At 49.1% G+C, this 25,749-nt stretch overlaps 2 protein-coding genes across 2 annotated transcripts in view; one reads left to right on the top strand and one right to left on the bottom strand.

Moving 5' to 3' along the window:
• SND1 (staphylococcal nuclease and tudor domain containing 1) overlaps positions 1 to 25,749 on the bottom strand; it is a 457,708-nt gene that overhangs the window by 49,382 nt on the left and 382,577 nt on the right. The gene's annotated exons all lie outside the window — the stretch shown is intronic.
• Positions 11,284 to 13,508, top strand: LRRC4 (leucine rich repeat containing 4). Its single transcript, XM_008154046.3, has one exon. The coding sequence runs from the start codon at positions 11,321 to 11,323 to the stop codon at positions 13,277 to 13,279; it is 1,959 nt and encodes a 652-aa protein (XP_008152268.1). The 5' UTR covers positions 11,284 to 11,320; the 3' UTR covers positions 13,280 to 13,508.

Below are 25,749 nucleotides of genomic sequence, written 5' to 3' on the forward strand. Positions count from 1 at the left end.
CATCTCTCTCTTTTTCCGCTTACTGTCTCACATGCACACACACACGTTTTCTGAACAGATCCCAAGGACTGGCATTTGGAGACAGACGGCCAGAAGCCAGGGCAGGAGGGATGGAACTGATGTTGCTCCCTGTGCCTGGGATCCAAAGATGTTCTCCTCATGGGTAGGGATCCCCAAGGGCTCCGTGCCAGCTCCAAACCACCACCAAGTTGCTGGGCCAGAGAGGCCAGCTGAGGCGGGCGGGGCGGCCCTGGTCCAGCCCACAGACTGCTCACTCACATAAAGAATCCTTTCAGAGTTATTGGCTGGCAGGGCTCCTCAGACTTTTTTTTTTCAGGGCTTGTGCCCTGAATACAAATCAAGTAGCCTCCTGGCTGTTACACAAACTGGCTCCAGTCACCAAGAAAGTGATGGAGAATGAGGGCTCCTCTGCCCAGCTGCCAGTGTCCAGGCATCATGGTGGGAGACACCCAGATTTGCAGCTGGTAGCCCCACAAAAGCTGGGGCTTCAGCACCCCTCACCGGAAGCAGAGCGAGTCCAGTCTGGTGTCCCTCAGAGAAATGGTTTAAAGTAGACCAACAGGTTCCCGAGAATGGACTCTTAGCATTCCTGGCTGGTAGGAAGGCAAAAACTGAGATGGACAGGGAGGTGGTGTTCCGGGGTAAAGGAGAATGAGGTTCCAAGTAGGTACACTCTCCTTGTGTAAAAACAAACATTTACCTAACAGTTCTGGCCAAATCCAGAACTGTGAGAGAGAGAGAGAGTAAAAGAGAGAGAGATCTGAATATGAAAACCAAGAAATTGGGGAATTCTAATTCTTCTCTGATAGATACAGTCACATCTAAAAACAGGAGCAAGAGCTGCTGGAGGCTGGGTACCTCTAACTCCTGAAGAGGCTCACATCATAATGAAAGAGGAACGCAGCATCCAGGAACCTGGGTGTCAGCCAACCCACCCATTGATGGGGAGATGACTCATGGGGAAGCCAGCGGTGGAGCTCCCGGCTGGCCTCTTGCTATTTCCAATGCTGCACTCCCCTCCACTTCGGAGGGTAAACAGTCTGTCCTTTGGCTCAAGGATGAGTGGGGTGAGGATGCAACTACAAGACAAAATTCCATTCTGGGTCCTCCAATTCTCCCTGTGACATTCCTTAGATGAGACAAACGGATTCACAGTGCGAGGCCAGTATTGAATGATGACCTGAGGCCACACCAATCGGAATTAGGACAACTCTAGTCACTGCTGAAGCTGGCAGCAGAGGCTGATCCACAGAGAGACTGAACAACAGATCAAGAAGGCTGGCGGAGAGTAGGCAGTGACAATATGGCACCACTCTAGAAACCGAGGGGATTAGTGGCTTGGAGACCACAGAAAGATGCAAGGAGAAACGGCAGAAAAGAACACAACAGGTTTCAAGACAACTGAGCAGATTAAAAACGGAAAAAGTTCCAAGCTGAATATATGTCTTAAATTCATTCAGAGATTCCCTAGGGTAAGTATAAAAAGTATGTTCCCATCTTGTTCACACTTTCTAAACTGTAAGTTTTTCACTGAAGCAGGGAGTTGCTCAGTAAGGGGCCCTAGAATATTTCCATGTGACTAAGCCATGTGACTATTTTAAAAAATACTCTGTGACACACCTATGGTTGAGAAAAATGGAGTCATAAACTGAAGGAACATCTTCCCTCAAGGTAAAAGGGAAAGAAGGTCAATGACAGAGCTGGAGAAGGACCCAGATGACCTGACTCTCCACACAGCGGTTTGTTTTGGCTCTCCCTGAATGTTTTCAATTAAGAATTCATTGATGGAATTGTTTGTTCTTTAATCATGCAAATTCTGGGGACTGACAGCTAACAGAGAAGAGGACCCTGGACAGAAGCTCTGGCTCCTCTCATTGCCCAGCCGGACTGTGCTGTATAGCTCAGGCACTCAGTGGGATATTTATAGCTGCCTTTAAATTTACCCAGCTCTCCATAAAGCGAGGTAATGGGGCGCCCTTTACTGCCGCTAGTGGTGATTGTCCTAACAGTCTTTAATTAGCAAAAAGCGTTGGCACAGCCACTTCCAGAGCACTTGATCTTACTGTCCTGGTGCTCCCTATTTCAGGCTCAATAGCCTCCACTCCCTTTGGATAAAATGAACTTTAGCAAATTTGAAAATGACAGGCATATGCACACCTATACTCACTGTCCTCACTCTTCACATCCACAACTGCTAAGAACCTCCTAGCCTTTATGATACCTCCATAAAACTCTCATAAATCTGTCAGCAAGGGGCTAGCAATTCTAAAAACTGAGGACTACAGAAACCTAAAGGTCACTAGGATCCTAATTATCCCAGCATTAAAAAAAAAAAAAAAAAAAGCTGGTCTGGGGTAGGGGGCGGGGGCATGCAATGGGGGAAGAAGGGGAACATATGTAATACTTACAACAATAAAGATTTTTTTAAAAAGCTGGTAACTTTAAAAAATATATATTTTTATTGATTTCAGAGAGGAAGGAAGAGGGAGAGATAGAAACATCAATGATGAGAATCATTGATTGGTTGCCTCCTGCACGCCCCCTACTGGCGATGGAGCCTGCAACCCGGGCATGTGCCCTGACCAGGAATTGAACCCTGACCTCCTAGTTCATAGGTTGATGTTCAACCACTGAGCCATGCCGGTTGGGCAAAAGCTGATAATTTTTAACCTATCTTTATAGATTTAGAGTAGGGCTAGAGCTAGCGATATACCAACAGGGACAGAAGATGGGAAGGGCTCTGCTTTCATGGGAGTGTACGATACATAAACACAGATAACAGCAAATAAAGTAAGAAAACAAAGCTGGGTGATGTGACTGTGACTAGTGGGGTGCTTTAGAGAGGGTAGTCATGAGAAATCTCTCTCAAGAGACCTGCTCAAGAAGGAGCCAACTACCTGAAGATGTGGGGGAAGAACATTCCAGGTAGAGGGGAGAGCAAAGGCCCTAATGTGGTGAACCAGCTTGAAAGTATTGTAAGAGAAAAAGAAGAGCAGTATACTTGAAGTGCAGGAAATAAAGACGATGACAAAATAGGAGGACATACATGTACAAGAAAGGCATGATGGCTTAGGGCCTGTGGTTCATGGTAAGCGATTTCGTTATTTGAATTATGAAGGGAAGACAATGGAGTGTTATAAGCAAACCAATAACATCACCTGACATAATGTCACAAAGGTCACTTTGGTGGCTGTGGGGAATAGACTGTAGAGGGCAAGAGTAAAAAATCCATGTCTTGAATAGGTTAATTTCTTAGTTTTTAATAAATGTTCTGTGGTTACATAAGATGTTAACATAAGGGGAAGCTGGTTGAAAGGCACATAGGAACTATTTTAGAACTATCTGAAAGTCTAAAATTATCTCAAAATTAATTTTTAAAAACAAATAACAAAAAACACCCTGATTCTTGAATGAAGAATTGAAAGGTCTAAACTAGGCGTAATATCAAGAGCAGATCAGTCCAGAAAAAAAAGAAAGTAATAAAAAAATGGATTCTCTCAATAATTGACTTTGTATAAAATATTTCCTTTCTATAGTAGTTTCCATATTAGAAAGTAATAGTTACTACCACTGTTACTACTTGTTAAGATTGTCTGTGATTTTCATCACTTCTAGTCCAATAATACAATTAATCCCACTTTACACATGAATCTGAAGCTTAAAGTAACTTACATACATAGTATCCAAGAGGCAGAACCAGGATTTGACCCAAGTTTCTCTGACTCCAGAATACTTTCATACCGCCACTATGGTATAATGCCCACCGGCACTCCCCCCCCCCCCCGCCTCCGTTCCCCCCACCCCCCCCCCGCCCCAACATATTTTATTTTGTAGGACTCAGTTTGGGGATAAAAAATATTTGGGCTTCCCCAAACCCAACCAAAATGAATAAATTTATACACATTGTATATATGGACCCACAATTAAAGAACAGATTTATATTTATGTTGGTAATACTTTAAAAAGCATTCTTACTCATAACTCTCTGCATCTGCTGAGCTCTGATCTTGAGGTCTTTATTCATCTCCAATGAGCACGAAGCTCAACATTTCTGACTCAGTTACAGCTGAGCCAAATTTTGCAGCAATGCCAAAGGTACCTCTAGTAGTATTACTGGTAAATGCTTGTATGTCCCAAGATCTCTGGGATAAAATCTAGAGGCCATGTAAAGGAATAGTCAGAAAATTATCAAGAAAAGGAATCAAGAGAAGCAAAAAGAAAATAACAGGAGACAGATTTATAGTTTGTCTGGTCAGCCTGCCCCCTTCTCGTGGCTCATGTGATGTTTCCTGAGGCTGTGCTGACGGAGGGATACCATCCCTCCCCATGGAGGACCCTGTGACCATACAGCTCACACTTGGCTCCTCCACTCCTCAGCAAGCACAGGGATGTGGAGTCCCCTTCTGGTGGTCAGATGCACCCTTCCCTTTCTCTCCTTCCTTAAGTGGCACATCACGGCATCATAGCAGTTTAGAATTTGGGCACGAGACAGATTTGAGATTGAAAACTGGCTTTGTCACTGCAGCGAGCTGAATAAGCAAAAGATATATCCACACCCTAATCCCAAAGACCCTTGGAAAAAGGGTCTCTGCAGATGTAATTAAGGATCTTGTGATGACATCATCCTGAAATATCCAGGTGGGGCCCTAAATCTAATGACAAGTGTCCTTATAAGTAACAAAGAGGAAAGGACAGAAGAAAAGTCAAATGACCACGGAGGCAGAGATTAACATGATGTGGCACTAAGTCTAGGAATAATGACGGCCGCCTAAAACTGGAGGAGGCGAGAGGCAAGGAACCATTCTCCCCTGGGGTCCTTGGAGAGAGTGTGGCCTTGCCAGATTAAAGCCCCAAACATGTGATAATCTGTTACAAGAGCCTCAAAAAATTAACATAGTCACTAGTTCTGAGATCCTGAGAAAGTTTCTTCAGTTCATGTGTAAAACGGGGAACTTAACTGTAACCACCTCACAGAGCTGTCATGAGGAGCACATATGAGTAAGGACACTTTGCCAAGTAGCTACCAACTCCCCAGTAAGTGGTGCTTTAACATCACCACTGTTATTGCTATAAGAAAGCAATCACAGAGAAGGATAAACCACAAGGGCCTGTAGTGGGCCAGTGCACCCATACTAGGAGAGCCATTCCCATGCTATTTTTCTCCTTTCTTCCTGTTTCCCAAAGTCCCTTTTCTATTCTGCTCTTTTCTTGTTCTTAACTAAAATGGCAGCACAGAGGTGAACATTCCTAAGGTCCGTGTGACCACACAGGTGACTGTGGCTAGAACTGGCACCAAACTGACTACCCCAAAAGAGGAGGCCTTGGGGGTTTTGGGAGATTTCTCCCTCCACTCAGGCCTGGAGGCCCGCAAAGATTGTAAGCCCCAGGAAACTAGCCTTAGAGAAGAGGGAGAAGCCCTTCCATTCTATAGCTCTTTGCCATTCTCATTAAGCATCTTGTCTTTTCTTTGCTGAGGTTTTTTAAATTACTCTCTGGATGGGACCTGTAGGGCGAGTGACTTTTTGTCTGCTTCTTCTGCCTTCCTTAAAAAGTAGAGTTATTAGAGGAAAAGAACAGTGGATTCTGAGGGCACTCATAAGAGTGAATAATTCTAGAACAGCTGTGTGGCCTTGAATCCTCAGGCTCAAGGAAGAAAATCCATTCCCTCAGTGATTGTGGGTAGTAATGGCACAGCCACAGCCTCACTTTGGGATCACAGGCAAGAAAAAAATAACCTTACAGAAAGTTCATGGCCAGGTGACCCTGGAGGGGTATTCACACACGAGGAAGATGCAAACACACACACACACCCTCGATGTGTTCACTGCCTTGGATAGGAGAGGAGGTGACTATTTCCCCACAGACCATTTCTTATACTGCTTTGTCATCAACTCACCCATCAATTGCTATCTTTCCTTACCTTTGTGGAGAGCCATTCCCATACTATTTTTCTTCTTTCTTCCTGTTTCCCAAAGTCCCTTTTCTATTTTGCTCTTTTCTTGTTCTTAACTAAAATGGCAGCACAGAGTATAAAAATGGAAGAGGTTTGGCAGTCCAGCAAACAGGAAATGGAGTTACAGGAAAGATGTGATCTTCCTGTCACTGGTGGGCCTACCTTAAGGGGCCTCAAAGCCTGTTGGAGGCAAGAGAGTACCCTGCCCAAGATGGCACACGCAGCAAACCCTGTGAGACATTGTGGACATCTAGTGGCTGCTGGGGATAATGCCTCAGGGCTGCATGTCAAGGTTGGGTGTGGTCTAGCCCTGGGCTTTACCAAAAGCCCAATTATCAGGCTGGCGAGGCAGTCCTCTTAGAGTCGGTCCCCTGGCTGGACTTTTCTTCCATTTCTTATTATGGGTCTGAACTCACTTGGAATGGTAAGCTGGCTACAAAGACCCATCTTTATCCTAGCCCAGCAAAGTATAACGATAGCACCTGCATACAAGACCACAGGAGGCAGGCATTTGGGGATATTTTCCAAGCCCAGGTTTAAATGCCAATTAGCCAGACATTGTCATCTTGACTCAGGGGCTGAGCTCAGAAGGGACAGACCCTGATATTCATTAGTCATGTGGCTTTAGGTAAGTCACTATGACTATCTGATTTCATTAATGCCATTTGTAAAATTAGAGGTTAAGTTCAGATGCTCTCCAAGGTCCCTTTCAGCTTTAACGTTTTGTGATCTATAAGCCGTTTTAGTAGCTGGGAAAACACTGATCTGCTTTGGCACTGCGGATGGCTAGGTTAAACTAAAGGAAGCAGGCTCTTCCCAACTTCATGGCTCATTTCCAAGACTTGGCTACAATCCCAAAGGATCAACCTTCTTTACAGTGCTACGTATCTGAGAAGGGGTAGAAATCATGGGCCATGAGAACTGGAGGAACATTTTAGTCCATTTCTTTAATTTTATAAATTAGGAAACTATGGTTTAGAGCTGTTTTAAGATTTCTCACATGTCTAATCCGTGGCAGAAAGGGGACTAGAACTCAGGTATCTCAATCTTAGTGCTCCTACCAAGCTATTGATGGAGGCTTTGCCCAATCACTGGCTGCCTTCTTCAGTTCTCCCTGTCTTTATCACAGCAGTCTCTGTGTGGAACCAGAAGTGAAAACATTCTCAACCCAGCATTTTTTCCTTCTCTTCATCTCAATTTAAGCCTTCCTCTTCTTTCATTCCTTGGTGCCAACACTTCAAATCAAGGGAGTAGTCAGAACCAGGGGCTGAGGAGCAAGAGACAATGGCTAGATGATGCTGGGGTTAGTGCCACTTTCAGTTCAGAAGGGCTGTGTGCGGCCATGGCCCCGCAGCCTCCTCGGTCTAGTTCGTAGCTTCTGTGATGCTCTCTCAGCCTCGCTGACCAGCAAGAGGACAAAGCAGCCCCATCTAGAACTCCATGGGCTGCACAGAGCTTGTGTATATTCACTTTCATCCATTAGTTACAGATATTTACCGGGAGACAACATGATTACTAAGTACTGGTTTGATCCAAGGTAGCGCACCCATTCACCCACCGACACAGTTAGGGGGCAGAACCTTTATTTGCTGGGCCTGGAGCTGTAGAGATGGAGCCCGAGTTTGCCTACACTGGCAGGACACCAGCCCAGGCAGAGACCCTCTTTGGCCTGAGGAGGGTGAGGTGGCCATACTCCAGTGTGCGGCCTGGATCCAGGCCGGGGTACCCTCTGGCACTCTACCAGCTTGATGCCAGCTGTGACAAGGAGAGGAACCTCTAAGCAGCAAGTTTCTGATTCTCCTCCACAGATCCGTCGGGCGAGGTTTACATTTCCTGGGTCTATAAGATGGTAGTGTCCTGCTGCTTTTAAAGAGCCCAGATGGATCTAACTATGATTATCAGGGTTAGACTTACTTCCATTTCTCTCATTCTCTTTCTTGATCAGTTATTGTGAATGAAACAAGTTAAATAAAAGATCTATTTTCCCATTCCCTCCTCTCCCACTCTTCGTTCTATTTCTCCTCACTGAACTTCTTAATAGTCTTTCCTACGATTTTACCCCCACTATTTACTCTATGCAGAGTAGACACGTTGGCCATTTTTGTTACAGTGATGAAAACACTGGGCTCAGGGTTGGAAGACTGAATTGAAATGCTTGACGGTTGCTTTTTGGGTGCATGACCTTACGCATATTATTTGCCTGCCTGAGCCCAGTACTTTCATCTGTAAATGGAGACAACTATGGCAGTTACTTCACTGGGTAAGTGAAGATTAAACAAAAACACACCCTCCCTAGTACAGTGGAGAGCATGAAACATCCCAGTAAATGCGTTCAAGTGGATGGATGAAACCTGAGTTCTCAACAACAGGGAGACAACTCTGGGGAATCACGTCCTAGACACCTGAGCTCCGCCAGAGTGCAAATCCTGGCTCTACTGCTTACTATGTGACCCTGGGTAACATATTGACTGCAAATGCATAATAAAAACGTCTTGGTAAATAATGGGGAATCCAACTTGCCAGGGCTTCAAGAATCCCTAGCATATACAAGGATGAGGCTCAGGTTACTGGCAGCAAACCAGACTGAGATATCGTGTAGACTGAGAGCTGAGAAATGCAGGACTTCCCCATTCTTAAGCCAATAGCCCACGTGCGGGTGATTTAACAAGCAAGCTTGCCAAGGTGAGGCGGTGTTGCGGGGGAGGGGTCTAGAGCCAGCCCTTGAGAAAAAGCAATGTGAAACCCCGGGACCAAATTCTACCAGACTGGCTTCCAATGGCTTAGCCCCACCCTAACTAGGCAAAAAGAAAGGGGTTACCTATTTTTTTGGGTTGGAAAACGGCTAACCTAACTTAGTCTTGTTCTACACTGGTCTGTCCAGTGCCCCAGGGTCTCCTCTCATTACAAATAGGGGCAACTTGCTGCAGAGTTCTTTTCAGGAAGTCCCGGATGGGAAGAGGAGCTGGTGAAGCTCATGGGGCAGGTTTAAGACGCCCCCCTCCTCCCCAATCCTCTAGGGCAGGGAGGGTAAAGGGGGTCACAGGGCCGCGAAGAGTGAGAAGCTGAGGCTCCATGAACGAACTGATTGTGCCCTGGGTTCGGGGAGTTCACCTCGATCCTTTCTGCCAGCCTCAGTGCTGTCCCAGGTTGCCATTCCCCAGCTCCCCGCACTTGGTCTTTCCTTGCACTGTTTGCCTCCCCGCAACCCTTTTATAACTATCATTTAAAGCCCTAGTTAAAGCCGAGGAGGGCTGAGGAAATCTGCGAGGGAGGGGCAGGACGGAGAGGCCAGGGTGCAGCCGCTCAGGCAGCCGGTCTTCTGCACCCCACCCCCTCCCGCCCCCCGGCCGCCCCCGCGTCCCCTGGTGCAGCTCCAAACTCTGCGTACGCGGCGGGAGCCCGCGGCCAGGGGCGTCAGCAGTCGGCGGGGGTGAGGATGACGCGGTCCGGGCGGGAGGCTGGCCAAGCAGCAGCCCCGCCGCGGGCCGCCGCGCTCCAGGTTGCCGGCCCCTGAGCCCACCTCACCGGGTGCCAGGGGCTGTCCGGTGCCCGTGTGCGGGGCGGGGGCGGGGCGGTCTCTCCCGCAGCAGCCCCGCTCCAGCCTATCAACAGCCACGCGGCGGCTCGGGCTCCCGGCGACCGACCGGACCAAAATAGCTGCGAACGCCCGCGACTTGCGCGCCGCGCACTAGACGCTCCCACCGCTCGCCCGCCCGCCCGCCAGCTAGCCGGCCGCTCCCTCGTCCGGAGGGGGCGGAGGAAACGGTCCGGGGAGGGGGTGGTGGTGGGGAGATCGGAGGAAGCAGGGAGGAAGGAAGGGAAGGAGAGGAGGAAGTGGGACGGAGGCTGAGCGGGCTGCGCGGCGGCGCTGGCAGGCGCCGGCGTTAACCCCTCGAGGGCGGCGGCGGGAGCCCGTTCGTCCGGAGGAGCACTGCATCACGCTCATCTTCCCCAGAACAGTATGCGTCAGCAGTACATTCACGTTCTGACTGAAGGACAAAAGGATGAGAGAGCAGTCTGCGCGGCTGCCGCCTGCAACACCGCCAGCCCGGCGCGAGGACACGGTGGGCGCCGAGCGCAGGGGCCCCGCGGCCGCCGCCACAGCTGCCACTAGCGAGCGGAGATCATGTCCCCGGGCTTCGGAGCGTTTCCCGCAGCCGCGACCCCCGCTGCTCACGCCGCCGCCGCAGTTCGCGGGCAGCGCAGCCGCTAAAGGCGCCGGGAGTCGCAGCCCCGAACTCGTTCGCTCCGCACGAAGCCAGGGCCGGAGGCGCGCCCGGGCCCCGGCTGCGGCGGGCGGTGACGCGCTGCCCGGCGCTGCGGCCGGTGCCGGCCCCGCGCTCGCCCCCGGACTCCCCGAAGGGGCCTGCGGTGCGGGCGCGCCCCGGCGCCGAGCGCTGCTCCAGCCCTCGGACTTGGTCCCCGCGCTGCCGGCCCGCCGCTGCCCCTCGGGGCTGGACGGATGACCGCGGACTGGGAGCAGCCGCCCGGGCTGTGTCTTTAACCCGTGAGAGGCGAGGAAAGAAGGGGGTGTGTGTCTGGGGAGGGCGCCGGAGCCGCGACGCCGCCTCTTAACTCTCGCAGCCCCGCAGGCGAACGACTGCATCAGCCGCCGCTGGAGCGGCCGCACCGGGAGAGCGGGCAGCGCGGCAGCGGAGCGGCCTGAGCGGGGCGCCCCCTCGTCCCCGCCGGGGCTGCCCGGGAGCGGGCCGGGGGCGCCGGGGGCTCACTCCGGCGATGAAGCGGCTTCCCCCTTGGCTGGTGCGAGCCGGTGCCAGGGTCCAAGGACAAAGCCGGGAAGCGCTGTGGCGCCGCTCCTCAGGCTGAGGGGGGAGCATGCACCTGCATAGCCCGCCGGGCCTTAGCTCTCCCCGGCGCCTCAACTCCGCGGCTCCGGCGTAGCCAGCTCCGGAATTACTAGAAGCCATTTTGTCTCCCCCTCCCCTCTCTCCCCTCCACCCTTCCCGCCCCCTCCACTTCCCCCTTTTGTTAATTACAACTAAGAAGTAAGAATGGGAACGAGGTGGCCAGCTCGGGAGACCGACTAAGGACACCACGCCAATTCCTCCCTGCCTTCCTTCCGAGGTAGGTGACAGCGAATGATTGGGTGGGGATGGCTGCAGTGGGCGACAAAGTCTCAGTTTTGAGGGGGGCTGGCAGCCGAGGGGCCCCTCTTGAGTTTGGCATGGTATTTCTGGCCGATCTGCTCCGTCTCTCTAATCGCCCCTCCCCACCTCCTTCTCCAGATGGAAAGAGGCGCTCCTAGCTCACTTAAGCCGGGGTAGGGCTGGTTCTCCTTTCCGAGCCAAAATCCCAGGCGATGGTGAATTATGAACGTGCCACACCATGAAGCTCTTGTGGCAGGTAACTGTGCACCACACCTGGAATGCCGTCCTGCTCCCGGTCGCCTACCTCACAGCGCAAGTGTGGATTCTGTGTGCAGCCATCGCTGCTGCCGCCTCCGCCGGGCCCCAGAACTGCCCTTCTGTCTGCTCGTGCAGTAACCAGTTCAGCAAGGTGGTGTGCACCCGCCGGGGTCTCTCCGAGGTCCCGCAGGGAATTCCCTCCAACACCCGGTACCTCAACCTCATGGAAAACAACATCCAGATGATCCAGGCCGACACCTTCCGACATCTCCACCACCTGGAGGTCCTGCAGCTGGGCAGGAACTCCATCCGACAGATTGAGGTGGGGGCCTTCAATGGCCTAGCCAGCCTCAACACCCTGGAGCTGTTCGACAACTGGCTGACAGTCATCCCCAGTGGGGCCTTTGAGTACCTGTCCAAGCTGCGGGAGCTCTGGCTGCGAAACAACCCCATAGAGAGCATCCCCTCTTATGCCTTCAACCGTGTGCCCTCCCTCATGCGCCTGGACTTGGGGGAGCTCAAGAAGCTGGAGTACATCTCTGAGGGGGCTTTTGAGGGGCTATTCAACCTCAAGTACCTGAACTTGGGCATGTGTAACATTAAAGATATGCCCAATCTCACCCCCCTGGTAGGGCTGGAGGAGCTGGAGATGTCAGGGAACCACTTCCCTGAGATCAGGCCTGGCTCCTTCCATGGCCTGAGCTCCCTCAAGAAGCTCTGGGTCATGAACTCACAGGTCAGCTTGATTGAGCGGAATGCTTTTGATGGGCTGGCCTCACTTGTGGAACTCAACTTGGCCCACAATAACCTCTCCTCTCTGCCCCATGACCTCTTCACTCCACTGAGGTACCTGGTGGAGTTGCACCTGCACCACAATCCTTGGAACTGTGATTGTGACATTCTGTGGCTGGCATGGTGGCTTCGGGAGTATATACCCACCAATTCCACCTGCTGTGGCCGCTGTCATGCTCCCCTGCACATGCGAGGCCGCTACCTGGTGGAGGTGGACCAGGCCTCCTTTCAGTGTTCTGCCCCCTTTATCATGGATGCACCTCGGGACCTCAATATCTCTGAGGGTCGGATGGCGGAACTTAAGTGTCGGACTCCCCCTATGTCCTCTGTGAAGTGGTTGCTGCCCAATGGAACAGTGCTTAGCCATGCCTCACGCCACCCCCGGATCTCTGTCCTCAGTGATGGCACCTTGAACTTTTCCCACGTGCTACTCTCAGACACCGGGGTGTACACATGCATGGTGACCAATGTGGCAGGCAACTCCAACGCCTCGGCCTACCTCAATGTGAGCACGGCCGAGCTCAACACCTCCAACTATAGCTTCTTCACCACCGTCACAGTGGAGACCACCGAGATATCACCCGAGGATACAACACGCAAATACAAGCTGGTTCCTACCACGTCCACTGGTTACCAGCCGGCATATACCACCTCTACCACGGTGCTCATTCAGACCACCCGTGTGCCCAAGCAGGTGGCAGTGCCCGCGACAGACACCAACGACAAGATGCAGACCAGCCTGGATGAAGTCATGAAGACCACCAAGATCATCATTGGCTGCTTCGTGGCAGTGACTCTGCTAGCTGCCGCCATGTTGATTGTCTTCTATAAACTTCGTAAGCGGCACCAGCAGAGGAGTACAGTCACGGCCGCCCGAACAGTTGAGATTATCCAAGTGGATGAAGACATCCCAGCAGCGGCATCCTCAGCAGCAACAGCAGCTCCATCCGGTGTATCAGGTGAGGGGGCAGTAGTGCTGCCCACAATTCATGACCATATTAACTACAACACCTACAAACCAGCACATGGGGCCCACTGGACAGAAAACAGCCTGGGGAACTCTCTGCACCCCACAGTCACCACTATCTCTGAACCTTATATAATTCAGACCCATACCAAGGACAAGGTACAGGAAACTCAAATATGACGCCCCTCTCCCCCAAAACTTATAAAATGCAATAGAATGCACACACACAAAAAGACAGCAACTTTTGTACAGAGTGGGGAGAGACTTTTCTTGTATATGCTTATATATTAAATCTATGGGCTGGTAAAAGAAAAGATTATATTAAAATTTAAAAACAAAAAAATCAAAACAAAACTATTTTCTAACTTGTAAGTTCTATTTAAACAGGGAGTGGGGTTCTTGGGAATGTCGTGGGGGGTAGAAGCCACAAGTCAACTTGCTATGCTGCCAGAAGGGGTTTCTGGCATAAGGTTGAAAGTGCTAAGCTAAAACAAAGTAAGACATCAACAAACATCCCTAAAGAGGTAGGGTGTGGGCTGCTGAAGGGTGGGGAGGTAGACTGAATCTGTCATTTTTTAGAAGATGCTTCAAATGATACAGGAATATCCATTTCTTATAGACACCTTTCTTAAACTGAGAGCTGTCTTTGCAGATTTATCTTATTTAAAAAATACAAAAAGGCACCAAGAATTTGTACTGTGCTAAAATGTTGAGAGGCAATACTTTTTTTCTTCAAAGGCCAAGGGGAAGATAGATCTGTAAATGTATTTTAAACAGGAAAACCACACAAATTCAAATGAATCCTTAAAGGGGCTGAGTCTTTATGTCTGTCCATGTGGGTAAGTCTTCTTGGTTTGTGCACTGGGACACACGTGTGCCCTGCCTGACAGAGCGCTTCAGAAAGGAGCAGAGAAGGAAGGGAGCTGGCGTAGCTCTCAGCCAAATGCTTCCACACTGCACCAGATTCCTGCAGTTGGGCTTAACCCAATCTGTTCAAGGCAAGTGTCTATTCAGGGTTTCCCATGAGAAGGAGGAGGCCCTGAAGTGGGTGCGGCAACAGAGGGGGTGGGAAGGGAGAGCAGAAGCAGAGAGAACGTATTCACAGGAGGCCATAAATTAGCTTTGTGCCATGTCCACCTGTTGTTCCCAGTATCTGACAAATGATTGTAGACAATGATGGCATTTTATGATTTTTGAAAATGGTTTTGTTTTAAGGTGGAGAGGGAGGAGGCTGGGAGTGGGGAGCTTGGGGGAGTGGAAGCTTTTCTCATGCTTGTGATTTGGTGACTATTCTAAATGCTGATTCATTAGGGGTTATTACAGCTGATGTCAACTAGTTGTCGTGATGGGGTGGGGGCAGAATACAAGTAGAGAAGAAAAAGGAGAGAGAACAAGGACACAGGCTCATTTAAAGTAAAATGAAGCCTTTCACAAAAAGATGTGAAATCCACAGGAAAAACAAGTGATACACATGTACACAAAAGTAAGTTCTGCATGGAGTCCTGTTGGATGTAGCACAAGGGGGGGAAGGCTTCCCTCTCCCAGGCCTACCTCAGGAGGAGGTGGAAGATAAAGGGTGGGCATGTGTGGGAAAGGCAGAGATCTCTGTTATTCTGGTCCATTTAATGCTGTAATTTCTTTCATTTATTATTTTAGCTTTAAAAGGAAATAAAGGGTTCAGATTTGAAAGGGGGTGGGGTGGGTGGGGGGGAATGCCAACAAAAGAACACTGATTGTAATGTGAGAAAAGTGTATTTTTGTATTTTAATAAATATTGTTCAATTTTTAATTCAATGTTCCCAAAGGGTTAACTTGAGTAAGACCCTGAACTTATAAATTCTTATGAGCACTGACGAAGTCATTTCTATTTAAAGAAAAAAAGGGGAGGGGAGGAGGGGAGAGGTAAGGTGGGAGGAGAAAACAATGTCAAATTTTTTAAAGTATGGGAAATGCTAAAGCTGTCAACAACTTTTCCTTAGCTTAAATAAAAGCGCCCCAATTCTAGTGCACCTTCCACGAGCTAAGTGTGTTAGTCCCCGGCTTTGTTGGGGGTAAAACCAAGTTCTTTATGCCCTGGGAAAGCAGGGTAAATGGGTCAGCTCCAGCTCTTGGGACCTGGCCAAAAGGTGGATGCCACCTCAGCAGAAGCTGCTCAGGCAGCACCAGTTCGACCCCGGGGGACCTGGATTTAAGAGGTCTGCAATAATGTTGTTTGGCTTAAATTTCCCACAGGCAGTGTTGCTTTGGTTCTCTGGGTGTTAACTAGTCAAACATGTATTGTGGTGGTGGGTGTCAGTCTCTTGATGCTTACTGAGTGGTGAGGTCCAGGGAGGCTGCATGAACTGGGACCCTGCGTCTCTTCAGCGCTAGTATTTGTACTAATGCAGGGAATCGGGCTGAGTGGGTGTGCTATCTCTGGCACAGAACAGGGAGAGAGGCAGGCAGCACTTTGCAGCAGTTGGCTAAGAAATGCCTAAGAAAGGGCCAATTCTTAATCCTCTTGGGTGTATATACACCATTTCTGGGAATCAGGTTTGGTGGAAGCATATATGCCTGGGCACACAGCAACTGCCACTCACCTCCAATAAAGAGAGAAAACTGCAGCAGAGTAAAAGGGGGACTTGGCTAGGCCCAGGTGAAAAAGCGAGAAATGGCCTCCTTGTGCCACAAGACACAGGCTGTTTAGAACAGTTTCAGAGGCAGTTGTGGAAGATGCTGCTTCAGAAACTTCCTAACACCCCTCCTTTTTTTGACAGCTATTTGGACGGTCAGGGAATTACAGTATCTCTGGAATAACAAAGGTCTGATTGGGAAGGTAGGAAAACGGGTCTGCAACATTCCTGGGGAAGAGCGCTAAGAACAAATGCATTGGTCGTGGGGGTGGAGCAAATTTAGGACTTGGAATCCGAGGAAGAAGTGCTTTTCAGAAAAAACTTCGGAGGAGTTGGGGGGGGGGACTGAGCTTATGGTTCCTGGAAGGCGGAAGGTAGTTCCTTTCCTCACTGGGCCTCCTAGACCTGAGCACCACTCAGCTGTTAGAGCAGCAACCCTCCTTCGCAGCAGGTGCTTGGGACAACTCCTCAGAGTCCCACGAGCCTGGAAAGGGCAGCTGAGTTAGTGATTCATCCGAGAGCTTGGTCCAACTGTAGTGTTTGTTACCTGAGAATGGAACATGGGTTGGTAGCTCTTCAGGGGCATAGTTTGAGCAACATATTAGAAGAAAAGACTCTACTGCTGATTATATGCTGTTAGAAATATTCACTATAGATTTTTTTAAAGGCCATGAAAAATCATTTCGTCTAATCCCTTCACATTTTACAGTCAAGGAAATCAAGCCCCAGAGAAACTAAAAGATATATCCAAGGTCACAGTGCTCGTTAGTGGGAGAGGTGGGACTGAAACCCAGGTCTCTTGACTCCCAAGCCAAATTGTGCTCTCACTTGGGCCCTTCCTGGCTAGCGAGAACACATGTCTTTCCTGTCCAATATGCAGTGAAAATGGGACCTGCTTACAGATATCTCTGTGTTCTCTTCTCCTTCCTCTTAGAGCTGCTCGATCTCTTTCAGAACTGGCTCTACTGTCCTCAAGGCCTGACCAGAATTCTGACCACAGGGGCCTGACAGCTGCCCAAGACAACTCTGTGCTCACTAAGGAGCTAGATTCTCAGAATTGCATGAAACAGCTTCCTGATGCTCAGGTTCCGTGGCAAACAGAAATTACCGGAGCCCATAGAGCAGTGATGGGCAACCTTTTGAGCTTGGTGTGTCAAACTTCGCCAAAAAACTGAGCATAACTCGGTAGTGTGTCACTTTGAGGAAAAAACATTATTTCGCAAATGTTTCATCCTCAGGAGCAGCAAATGTTTCATCCTCGGCATGCGGCCGCCTCAGCGGCCGCGTGTCATCAAAAATGGCTACGCGTGTCAGTGCTGACATGCGTGTCATAGGTTCGCCATCACTGCCATAGAGGGTAACTGCTGCAGGGAAAGAGTGAAGTAGATAAGGTAGTGTGTCACAGTGGAAAAGGTGGCTTGGCCTTCTCCCTGCCTTGGAACTTCGCAGAGTAGAGGATTGACAGAGGTTTTAAAGCACCCATCAGGTTAAGTTCTCCATAGCAGAGTGGTTTCTATTTGGCTCAACAATCAGACTCTTGGCAGGCTCCTTAATTCCTCTCCTCCATTGTTTCTACCCCAGCCCTAGCTCTTTAAATGCCATGCTGTGTTGCTACTCCCATCATCTGCTCTAGGGCCTTTTCTTCAGTGTAATGCTGCATCCTATTTTCAATGAAGGTAGAGTAGATAGGCTAGTTTCTAAGGCCTAGAGATATTAGCTTTATCACGGCTGTTTAACATGTATTGAGGCTAGCAACTTGCTGGGTGCTAGGTGGAACAACATAAGAGGTCCAGAGTCCATGGCCATTAGTAGTAGAGCTCTGGCTTCACTCAGTGGAGATGGAATAGACTGGGAGAGGGCTGAGTGGGCCACTACCTCAGGGGGCCAGAGTGCACAATTAGTGCTTCCACGTTTTGTTGCAACAATGCAGCAGGGACTTAAAATTAGAGAAGAGGAGAGGAAGAGAGAGGAGAGGGAGAGGGGGAGAGAGGAGAGGGAGGGAGGGAGAGAAAATATACAGCCAAACATATGTCTGATTTTATCTCCTCTGCTAGCACTCAGTGCTCTATGCCATCAGCTAATACAGGCACTGTTCATGCCATTTCTAAACCCTGCCTCAGCTAAACTGTAAGGCAGCCTTTGTCTCAAAGCACCTCTCTTGGTCTCCATCCATTCAGAAAGTACCCTTCCCCTCAGAGGGAAGAATGGTTTGGGCAGTAGATTAAGGTTGCTTTGTCTTTTCTTTAAATTAAATTGCTTCTTGGAGTAGGGATAAAGGCTTCAGGAACAGATCAGTGGAATAAACATATCTGCAAAGCAATATAGCATAGCACTTTTAAGTATAGACCTGGAGCCAGTCTTCCTCGGTTGAATCCTAGCTCTATCACTTACTAGATGTGTGACTTTGGACAAATACTCTTTCTTCATCTGTAAAATGGACATAATGTTAGAATTTATCTTACTACTTCATAGGCTATTGTGAGAATTGAAATTATAGGTATAAAATCACACTTATTACAGTGCCTGACATCACCTAGTAATGCTATATAGTTGGTAGTTATTTCATGATATATTTAAGGGGATAGGCCAACTGCCTAGCCCTCATCACCACGTTTATTCTTGAATCCCATCCACGCCCAAAGGGAGAGAAAAGGCCTACTGAGCTATTCCAGAGAGGAAAGGTGATTATCCCGTGGTCAGGGACAGCAGGATAGCACCATCTATAAGCCCAAGCACTGTGGGAAAGCTAGGTTGTACTTTTCTTCCTAGAAGACACTGCCCCGTGTGCTGTTCCTAATCCAGCTCTATAGTGGCCTGAGGCATTGTGTCTAGGAATAGATTATCTTTCCTTGTGGTGAGCAGGGAGGAAGGAAGATGCTGTTGGTGCACAAGCTGAAGGCTGAGATAATACACATCTACCTAGGAAGCCGTGGTCCCTTACTAAGAGGGTAAGCTTTCTAGAGTATTCTCCACCTACCCCAGTTTCTCTGCCAGGGTGCCTTACTAAGGGTGGGGGTGGGAGGGGCAGAGGCACCAGGAGGCAGAAGAGAAAAGGGCTGTTGGGGCTTTAAAGCAGTATTAGAAAACTTGGTGAAAAGGCAGGAAAAAAATCATCATTTGAGCAAATAAGAGCATAATGGAGCTATATGGCAGATACACAGGCTAAGGGTCTGCAATGCAGTTACAGAGGAACGCCAGGGAGATTCTTCTACCCTATTAAGAAAGAGGCTGGCTGGACCCTGGATGGGGGAGGATTATTAGTGTGAAATTCATGGCATGGAACAGAGAAGCAGGGAGGATCAACTTTCCAAGAGCAGCCTAAGAAAGACTGCATCTCTATTTCCTAATGAAGGCTAGAATTAGCTTTTCGGATGATCACAGGTTTTATCTTCTGGAACACGCCAGCTTTGCTATCAGTATTTGGGCCACATCACCTACCCACAACAGCCCTGTTCTTAAACTGGAGGCTGTCCACTGTTTGGGGGAAGCAACCGGCCCTCAGGGCCATAATCTAACCCTGATGGGTTTATTCAGGGCTCCTGTGAACACTCCCTCATTTCTATTAAGGCATAGCCATGAAAGGTGAGGAGAGGGTGCAACTCACTGTTTTATCCACAAAAAGAGTATTATTCCAGAGGGAGGGCATGATATAAATCATGTTTTTCCATAAAAGATAATGATGACTGGGAGGTCAGTGTACATGGGCCCTGGCAGCGAATCAGAGATTAGGCCTAGGCCTAGGCCTGCAGGGGAAGCTCTCTGGTCAAAGGCAGCATTTGGAAGGATGGCACTGTCTTCTCCAGTTTACCCCATCCCATCGAGAAGATTTTGAACCTGCAGCAGGGAAGCACTGAGACGAGAGGCTGCTCAAATGCCAGGTGTGGAGACTATGTGGACCAAAGTAGTACTTGGCCTTTCAGGTCCATGCAGTCTGCACCTAGGAACAATGCTGGAGCAATCACTGCAGTTTAGATTAATTGCTAAATAGCAAAGGAACAGTCCTTGATCCACCTGTTTCTTTCTTACTCACCTACCTTCCTATACCCCCACTAATAAAAAGCATACTCCAATTAATTCCCATATCAGCTCCCCCGACCCCTGCTTAAGTGCCATCGTCTGCCATGAGAGGACCTAGGCTATCCAGCAAGAGCATTCCATTCTAGAAGACAGACGGCTCTTTACTCCAACAGTTCTCATGCTGTTTCCTCTTCCAAGGCAAGTCCTTAATCTACAGTCTCTAACAGTTCCTTTAAGGTCTCAACCCTGATTTCCCCGAGTCTGAGCTGGTGTTGATTTATTCACTAGATAAGTCACTCTTTCTGCTCAATGAGTCAGCAAGGATGACTGAGAAGGGCTCTCACACACTAACTGTTTCCTGTGCAAAGTTTGGTTTCCTGGCCTCGGGCTACTTCTTCCCAGTCTTCAAGGCCCTTTACCTACCCACTCATCCAGGTTCATTAAAACCACTGAGACAGCTTCTCCCACTCAGATTGCACCCTGTAGGTGAACTGAATGAGTTATTGGCAGATCTCTGCAGAGGCAGTTCCCTGGCTAGTGCAGCGTGTTTGTAGGAATGCTCAGCGCATCCCTCACAATAGGCCCAGCACAGTCCCCAAAATGAAGCTGAGGCCTCAGACACTAACAGCCTGTTCCTGCGACCCACCGCTGCATTGGTTACAAGTTACAATCTATTACCATTGCAAGAAGACTTAATTTCTGGACTTAGAGGAAGTCGGATAATACTTTATCCTATTAGTGTCTGCCTGTGTGAATTGACAATGGCTTCCTCCAGACATGACAGCATATTCTTCCAATTCAGCTCTTTAAGGGGATGAATTGGTAAAGTCTGGAATAAGGAAGGAAGGAGTGCCAAGAAGGAGACTGCTCAGGGGCCAGGGAAAGGGAAGACAACTTTTAAATGAGAAATGGGTAGAGGGGACTTGGAGGGATATGGCCAGGCTGAGATATCTGAAAGCATTTCATTTTGTTTCTCGTGTAAGGGAAGTGATTGCAATGACTGGGTGTGCTGTATGTGTGTGTGAGAAAAAAGGTCCTGAAGACACAGAGAAATATGAACACAAGAAGAATAAGTAACTGGCCTATCCCATGGTCTTGTTTCAGCCATTGTGCCTACAGGGTAGCTTTCCCTTTCTTTAATCCCTCGTCCACATTCCTGTTTTAAGTCCTCAGCTGCTCTCCCAGTGGCATCAAGTCAGCTGAGGGCACCTTCACATCGTGGGTGTGTTACCAAGGCTGGTGGACCTTGGGATAGCAATGGACACTGAGGAAGGAATGATGTTTTGTGACTTCAAACTTCAGATATGGAGACCGTGAAGGGAACTTCCAAGTTAGTTCAGAAAATCTAGGTGAACCTCCTCATTTTATTTATGAGGAAAATGAAGCCCAGGGAGATGTGACTTTCCCAGGGTCACATCGCTGGTGACGCAGAGAACAGTCCCTGGTCTTTGAGTTCTCAACCCAGCACTATTACCAGCAGGTCCCACCGTGATTTACGACTCCAGGGGGTGCCATTTACAGAAACTACCAAGTGATTAGTGCCCCCTGGAGTTTGCAATTTGGTGCAATCCCGTCCACTTTGCTTCCAGAGAGAGAGGAAGAGAAGGGGAAGTCCTTGTATACCAGCATTTTATCTGTGTTTAATGCTCTGAGACAGTTGGTAACCACTCATGACTTTATTCAGACAGCTAGAACTGAGGAATCAGGCAACGTTTTCTTTCTCTTCTACCACAAGTGTTCTAGAGCATGGGAGCTCTTATGGCATCCCAAAAACATCTTATAAATTAAAAGGAGCATTTGTTGCTTACACTGCCCTTCCCTTCCCTACAAGAGCGAAGAGCTGTAAGGTAAAGAACATGTTATCGCACGGCCCGTGTGGCTCAGTGGATTGAGCGTTGTCCTATGAACCAAGAGGTCCTGATTCCGGTCAGGACACATGCCTGGGTTGTGGGCTCAATCCCCAGTAGGGGGTGTGCAGGAGATAGCCAATCTCATCAATGTTTCTATCTCTCTATCCCTCTCCCTTCCTCTCTCTCTAAATTCAATATTAAAAAAACACCACATTTAAAAAAAAGGTTCGATTCTAGTCAAGGGCACGGACCTCAGTTGCAGGCTCCTCCCTGGCCCTGGCCCTGGCCCTGGTCAGGGCTCATGCAGGAGGCACCCAGTTAATGTGTTTCAATGACATTGATATTTCTGTCTTTCCCTCTTTCTTCCACTTTCTAAAAATCAATGGAAAAATATCCTTGAGTGAGGTTTTAAAAGTAATAATAAGAGGCCTAGTTGGTTTGGCTCAGTGGATAGAGCCTCAGCCTGTGGACTGAAGGATCCCAGGTTCAATTCTAGTCAAGGGCACATGCCTCAGTTGCAGGCTTGACCCCCCAGTAGGGGGTGTGCAGAAGGCAGCTGATCAATGATTTTTCTCTCATCATTTATGTTTCTATCTCTCTCTCCCTCTCCCTTCCTCTCTGAAATCAATAAAAATATATATATATATAAAAAAAAGAACATGTATCCCTGTGTGGGGAAGGCTTGCAGAAGCTAAATCATGTCAGAGGTCCATTCAAGGTCAAGAGGACTGTTGGAGAAGCAGAGAAGTCAGGAGTCCTGCTTCCGGAACTCCCTTGCTTTCCCTGGTACTGGGAAGCTCAGAGGGCCCGAGCTGACACAGAGGCCTGTTCTGAAACAGGGGTCTAAGAAGCTAGTGAACATCTCAACAAACTCTCTTGGGAAACAAAGTGGCCCTGGCTATAATTTTATCACACACATTTAATTAGAATCTGTCCTGTCACAAGGTTTCAAGAGAAGTCCCAACAGAAACATTTTAAAAGAACAGCCTCATTCAACCAAGGATCTCTTTTAACCAAGTCAATTTAGCAGAAATTTGCCATCTTGGATTGGTGGAGTTACGTCTCTTTTCAACTTCAAAGCCAGGAAGAGAAGGGAGGTGGGGAATGCAGAGAAATAAAGAGGAGGGCAGGGGTTCAAGTAAATGAGTTTCCATCTATTAAGGAGCGGTAATTTCTGCTAGCGCCCCTAGAGACCAGTCCCCTCCAATAATGGTCTGACTCTAATGATTCCCACTCCTAAGCAACAGCCTGTGTTCTGCTGGTGCTGATACAAGCTGTGCCAGAGAAATTCCCTTTATCTCAGAGGTGCTGCTATCATTACACAGGAGAGATTAGCCAGCCAGGAGGATGTGCTTTTGGTGGGGAGAGAGCTAACCAAAGAGAATGCTCTTCTCCAGCAAGCATGGTACTGCTGACCTAAGACATAAAAGGCTGAGAGACAGGTGAGAGGTAAGTGATAAGAAGACAGTGCAGACATTCTGGACAAGAGGGAGAAGACAAGAGAAGTAAAAGTTTAGGTGCTTCCCGAGGAGTGGCTGAACTCAATGCAAGACAAGCGCTGGCTGGCTGGGAGGCAAGCAGAGGCCTGTGGGGTGTGGAATATGGGTATGGGTTGAGCTCAGGCATAATGGACAAAAACTGATGAGCATTTGTGATGTAAAACATGGTAATAAGTTCTCTGGAAGTAAGAGTAGGGGATATCAATTTCAAGTCCCTAAATAACTATCATTTTCCAGGGCAGAGGTAACACTGAAATTGGGGTGATAACTGTTACTGAGGCTGTGGTATCAGTTGAGGGGTGCAGTCCTCTCATTCTGCCTCTCTCTTCTACACACTAAAATCCGTGGGGAGAGCGAACACTGTGGCTCTAGTTTTTGCCGAGGCTTTGCTGAGGCTGCTGCAAAATAAGGGGTGGGGAGTCCCTGTGATGGAGACGGACTGCTTCCAGAGGCTGCCTTGCCAGATGTGCCAGCAGTCATCCTGGCCAGAGAGCCTGCAGTGCAGACAGATGCCCTGGGCCATATTCAGGATGGTGAGACCCTTTATGGTACTGTGGCTCAGCTCTGGGGCAGTGCAGAGCGGCAGGGTAATGTTCCTTAGCCAGATTCATTTCCCCCCAAACATCTTCAAATATGTGGGCCATGGAGGGAGGCAAATTTAATTAAATTACTGTGTTGAAGGCCGCCCTTTCTGGGCAAGGGCTAAAAATGGGCTCATGCTGACATGCAGACCCGTCTGTGCACACGGAGCATGCGTCCCTTTGTGTTTGGCTGTCAGCTGGATGGGGTTGGCAGTGTCCAGTGCTGGCCCCGGTGAGCTGGCCCCTTTGTCGCAGCAAGACCGAGTCAACAAGAATCCAACGCAGACCCCATGTGGCTCGGATGCCCTTTTCCTTTCTTCTTAAAAGATGACTGAGTGGCACTCCCCCTTCCTACATGAGCTTATTTCTCCTCAAATGCCTCTCTTGCTGACACCCAGGACTTTCCCGGAAGGCGGTGCCCTGTGCCGAGCCAGGAAGGAGGAGTGAAGCTGGTGAGGTGTGATTCAGAATCGCGCAAGGACAGGCTTTGTTTAGCTTGGCGGGGGATGGAGGGGTCTCCCTGGTGACTCTCTAGAGTGCTGCTTCAGTAGTTCCCCACCGGCAACTCCATGCTGGAGAGAGAACCATTTTCAGGTGCCAGAGTAAAGCTGCAAAGCTTTCTCCCCCCGCCCCCTCCCTGATCCTGCATGAAGGCCACAGTGGACGCAGAGCCTAACCATCACACAGAGGCAGGGAAGTTCGATGACAACTAGAACCACATACCAAGTGGAAATCAACCACAACAAACGCTGGCTGTGCTGTTCCTGGGCACCCCACAAGGTCATTCACTTCCAATCGGGCAGTTCGGGCCTCACTGCTCCAGTTTCAAAAATACCACCAGGGTAAAGATTTTGGAACCCCCTGTTCCACCCCACCGAGTAGAACTGCTGCTCTAACTATAAGACAGGCTGAGGTGGAAGCAGATGTGTGGCGAAGGAGACACTGAGGGCCATGTGGTGGGCTTTTCCATTTGGAACGGAGACCCAGGAAGAGTCAGGTGGGGAATCTTTGCCCCACTCGTCTCCAGAGACCTCTCTCATGTCTAAAGCTTTAGTGAATGTAAAAGAGGTAGCCCTGTGCCGGGCGCTGAGAAGTACTTCTGCAGCCCCCTTGGTCCAGGCAGCCTGGCACCAGCAGACACCCAGAGGATGGAGCAGCACAGGCAGCTCTGGAAGCGTGGCAGCCCTCTGCAGGCCTCCAGTAGGCAGGCTTACAGGCAGTGCCGCCGTGAGGACAGAAGGCAGAAGACAGGGGCTACGCCTCCCTACCCCCAAGGCCAACCCTCTGAACTGCTGCTCTGAGGGGCACGGCAGATGGGGAAGGCAGCAGCCTCCCTGGCGCTCAGTGCCCAACTGACACTGCTCTGAGCAGCTCCAGGGCCATTCTCTTTCTTAACTGGGGGTGGGGGAGTGTATCTGCTGCAAGTTATTGCTAAGGTTTTTGGCTATAAATCTGACATCTACTTTAAGAGTTAAGACAAGTACTGTCATTTCAGGTCCCTGGGACCCAACTTAGAACTGGACTGTGCCTGTGGTCACTCTCAGTCCAGCAGTTCTAAGTGACTAAAATCTGTGGATCAAAAACAAAGAGCAGGTAGGTCACTAAAATGTGGTCAGACAGGAGGAGTAGAGAATGGATTCAATAGTGACTTTCCTGTGGTTAAAATTGTAGCAAGAAAAGAAAGCAACATATAATGCTAGACATAAACCCCGGAGGGAAGGACCAGTCAGGAAGAACCTGAAACTGACCAGTTTGGTGATATCTATCATGTGCCTTTAGAGAGACAAAAAGGTTCCTGGGTACTCTACTATGGTAAAGAACCTCCCTTCCTCACTCAGCAAATCAGATAGGAAAGAGCAGACCCTACCCTAGGCTGTAGGTACCATGATGTTTGGAGTGGAAGGTCCCCAATTCCATTCATCCACTGGCCTCATGCTCACCAAATAACTGGCTTCAAATTGTAGGGATGGAAGCAGATACTTTTTCTGATAGCCTCTGTTTTCTTTTCTCAGGATAATATTGGTCCTTGGGTGCCAGTAAAGATATTTTGTCATTGTCCAGGATTAAACATATTCTTATTCAGATGGAAAC

This window comes from Eptesicus fuscus, chromosome 14 (assembly GCF_027574615.1).
Source record: "Eptesicus fuscus isolate TK198812 chromosome 14, DD_ASM_mEF_20220401, whole genome shotgun sequence".
Taxonomy (NCBI): domain Eukaryota; kingdom Metazoa; phylum Chordata; class Mammalia; order Chiroptera; family Vespertilionidae; genus Eptesicus; species Eptesicus fuscus.

Coding starts and splice junctions, on each gene's coding strand:
- LRRC4 (XM_008154046.3), top strand. CDS start 11,321: ATGAAGCTCTTGTGGCAGGTAACTGTGCACCACACCTGGAATGCCGTC.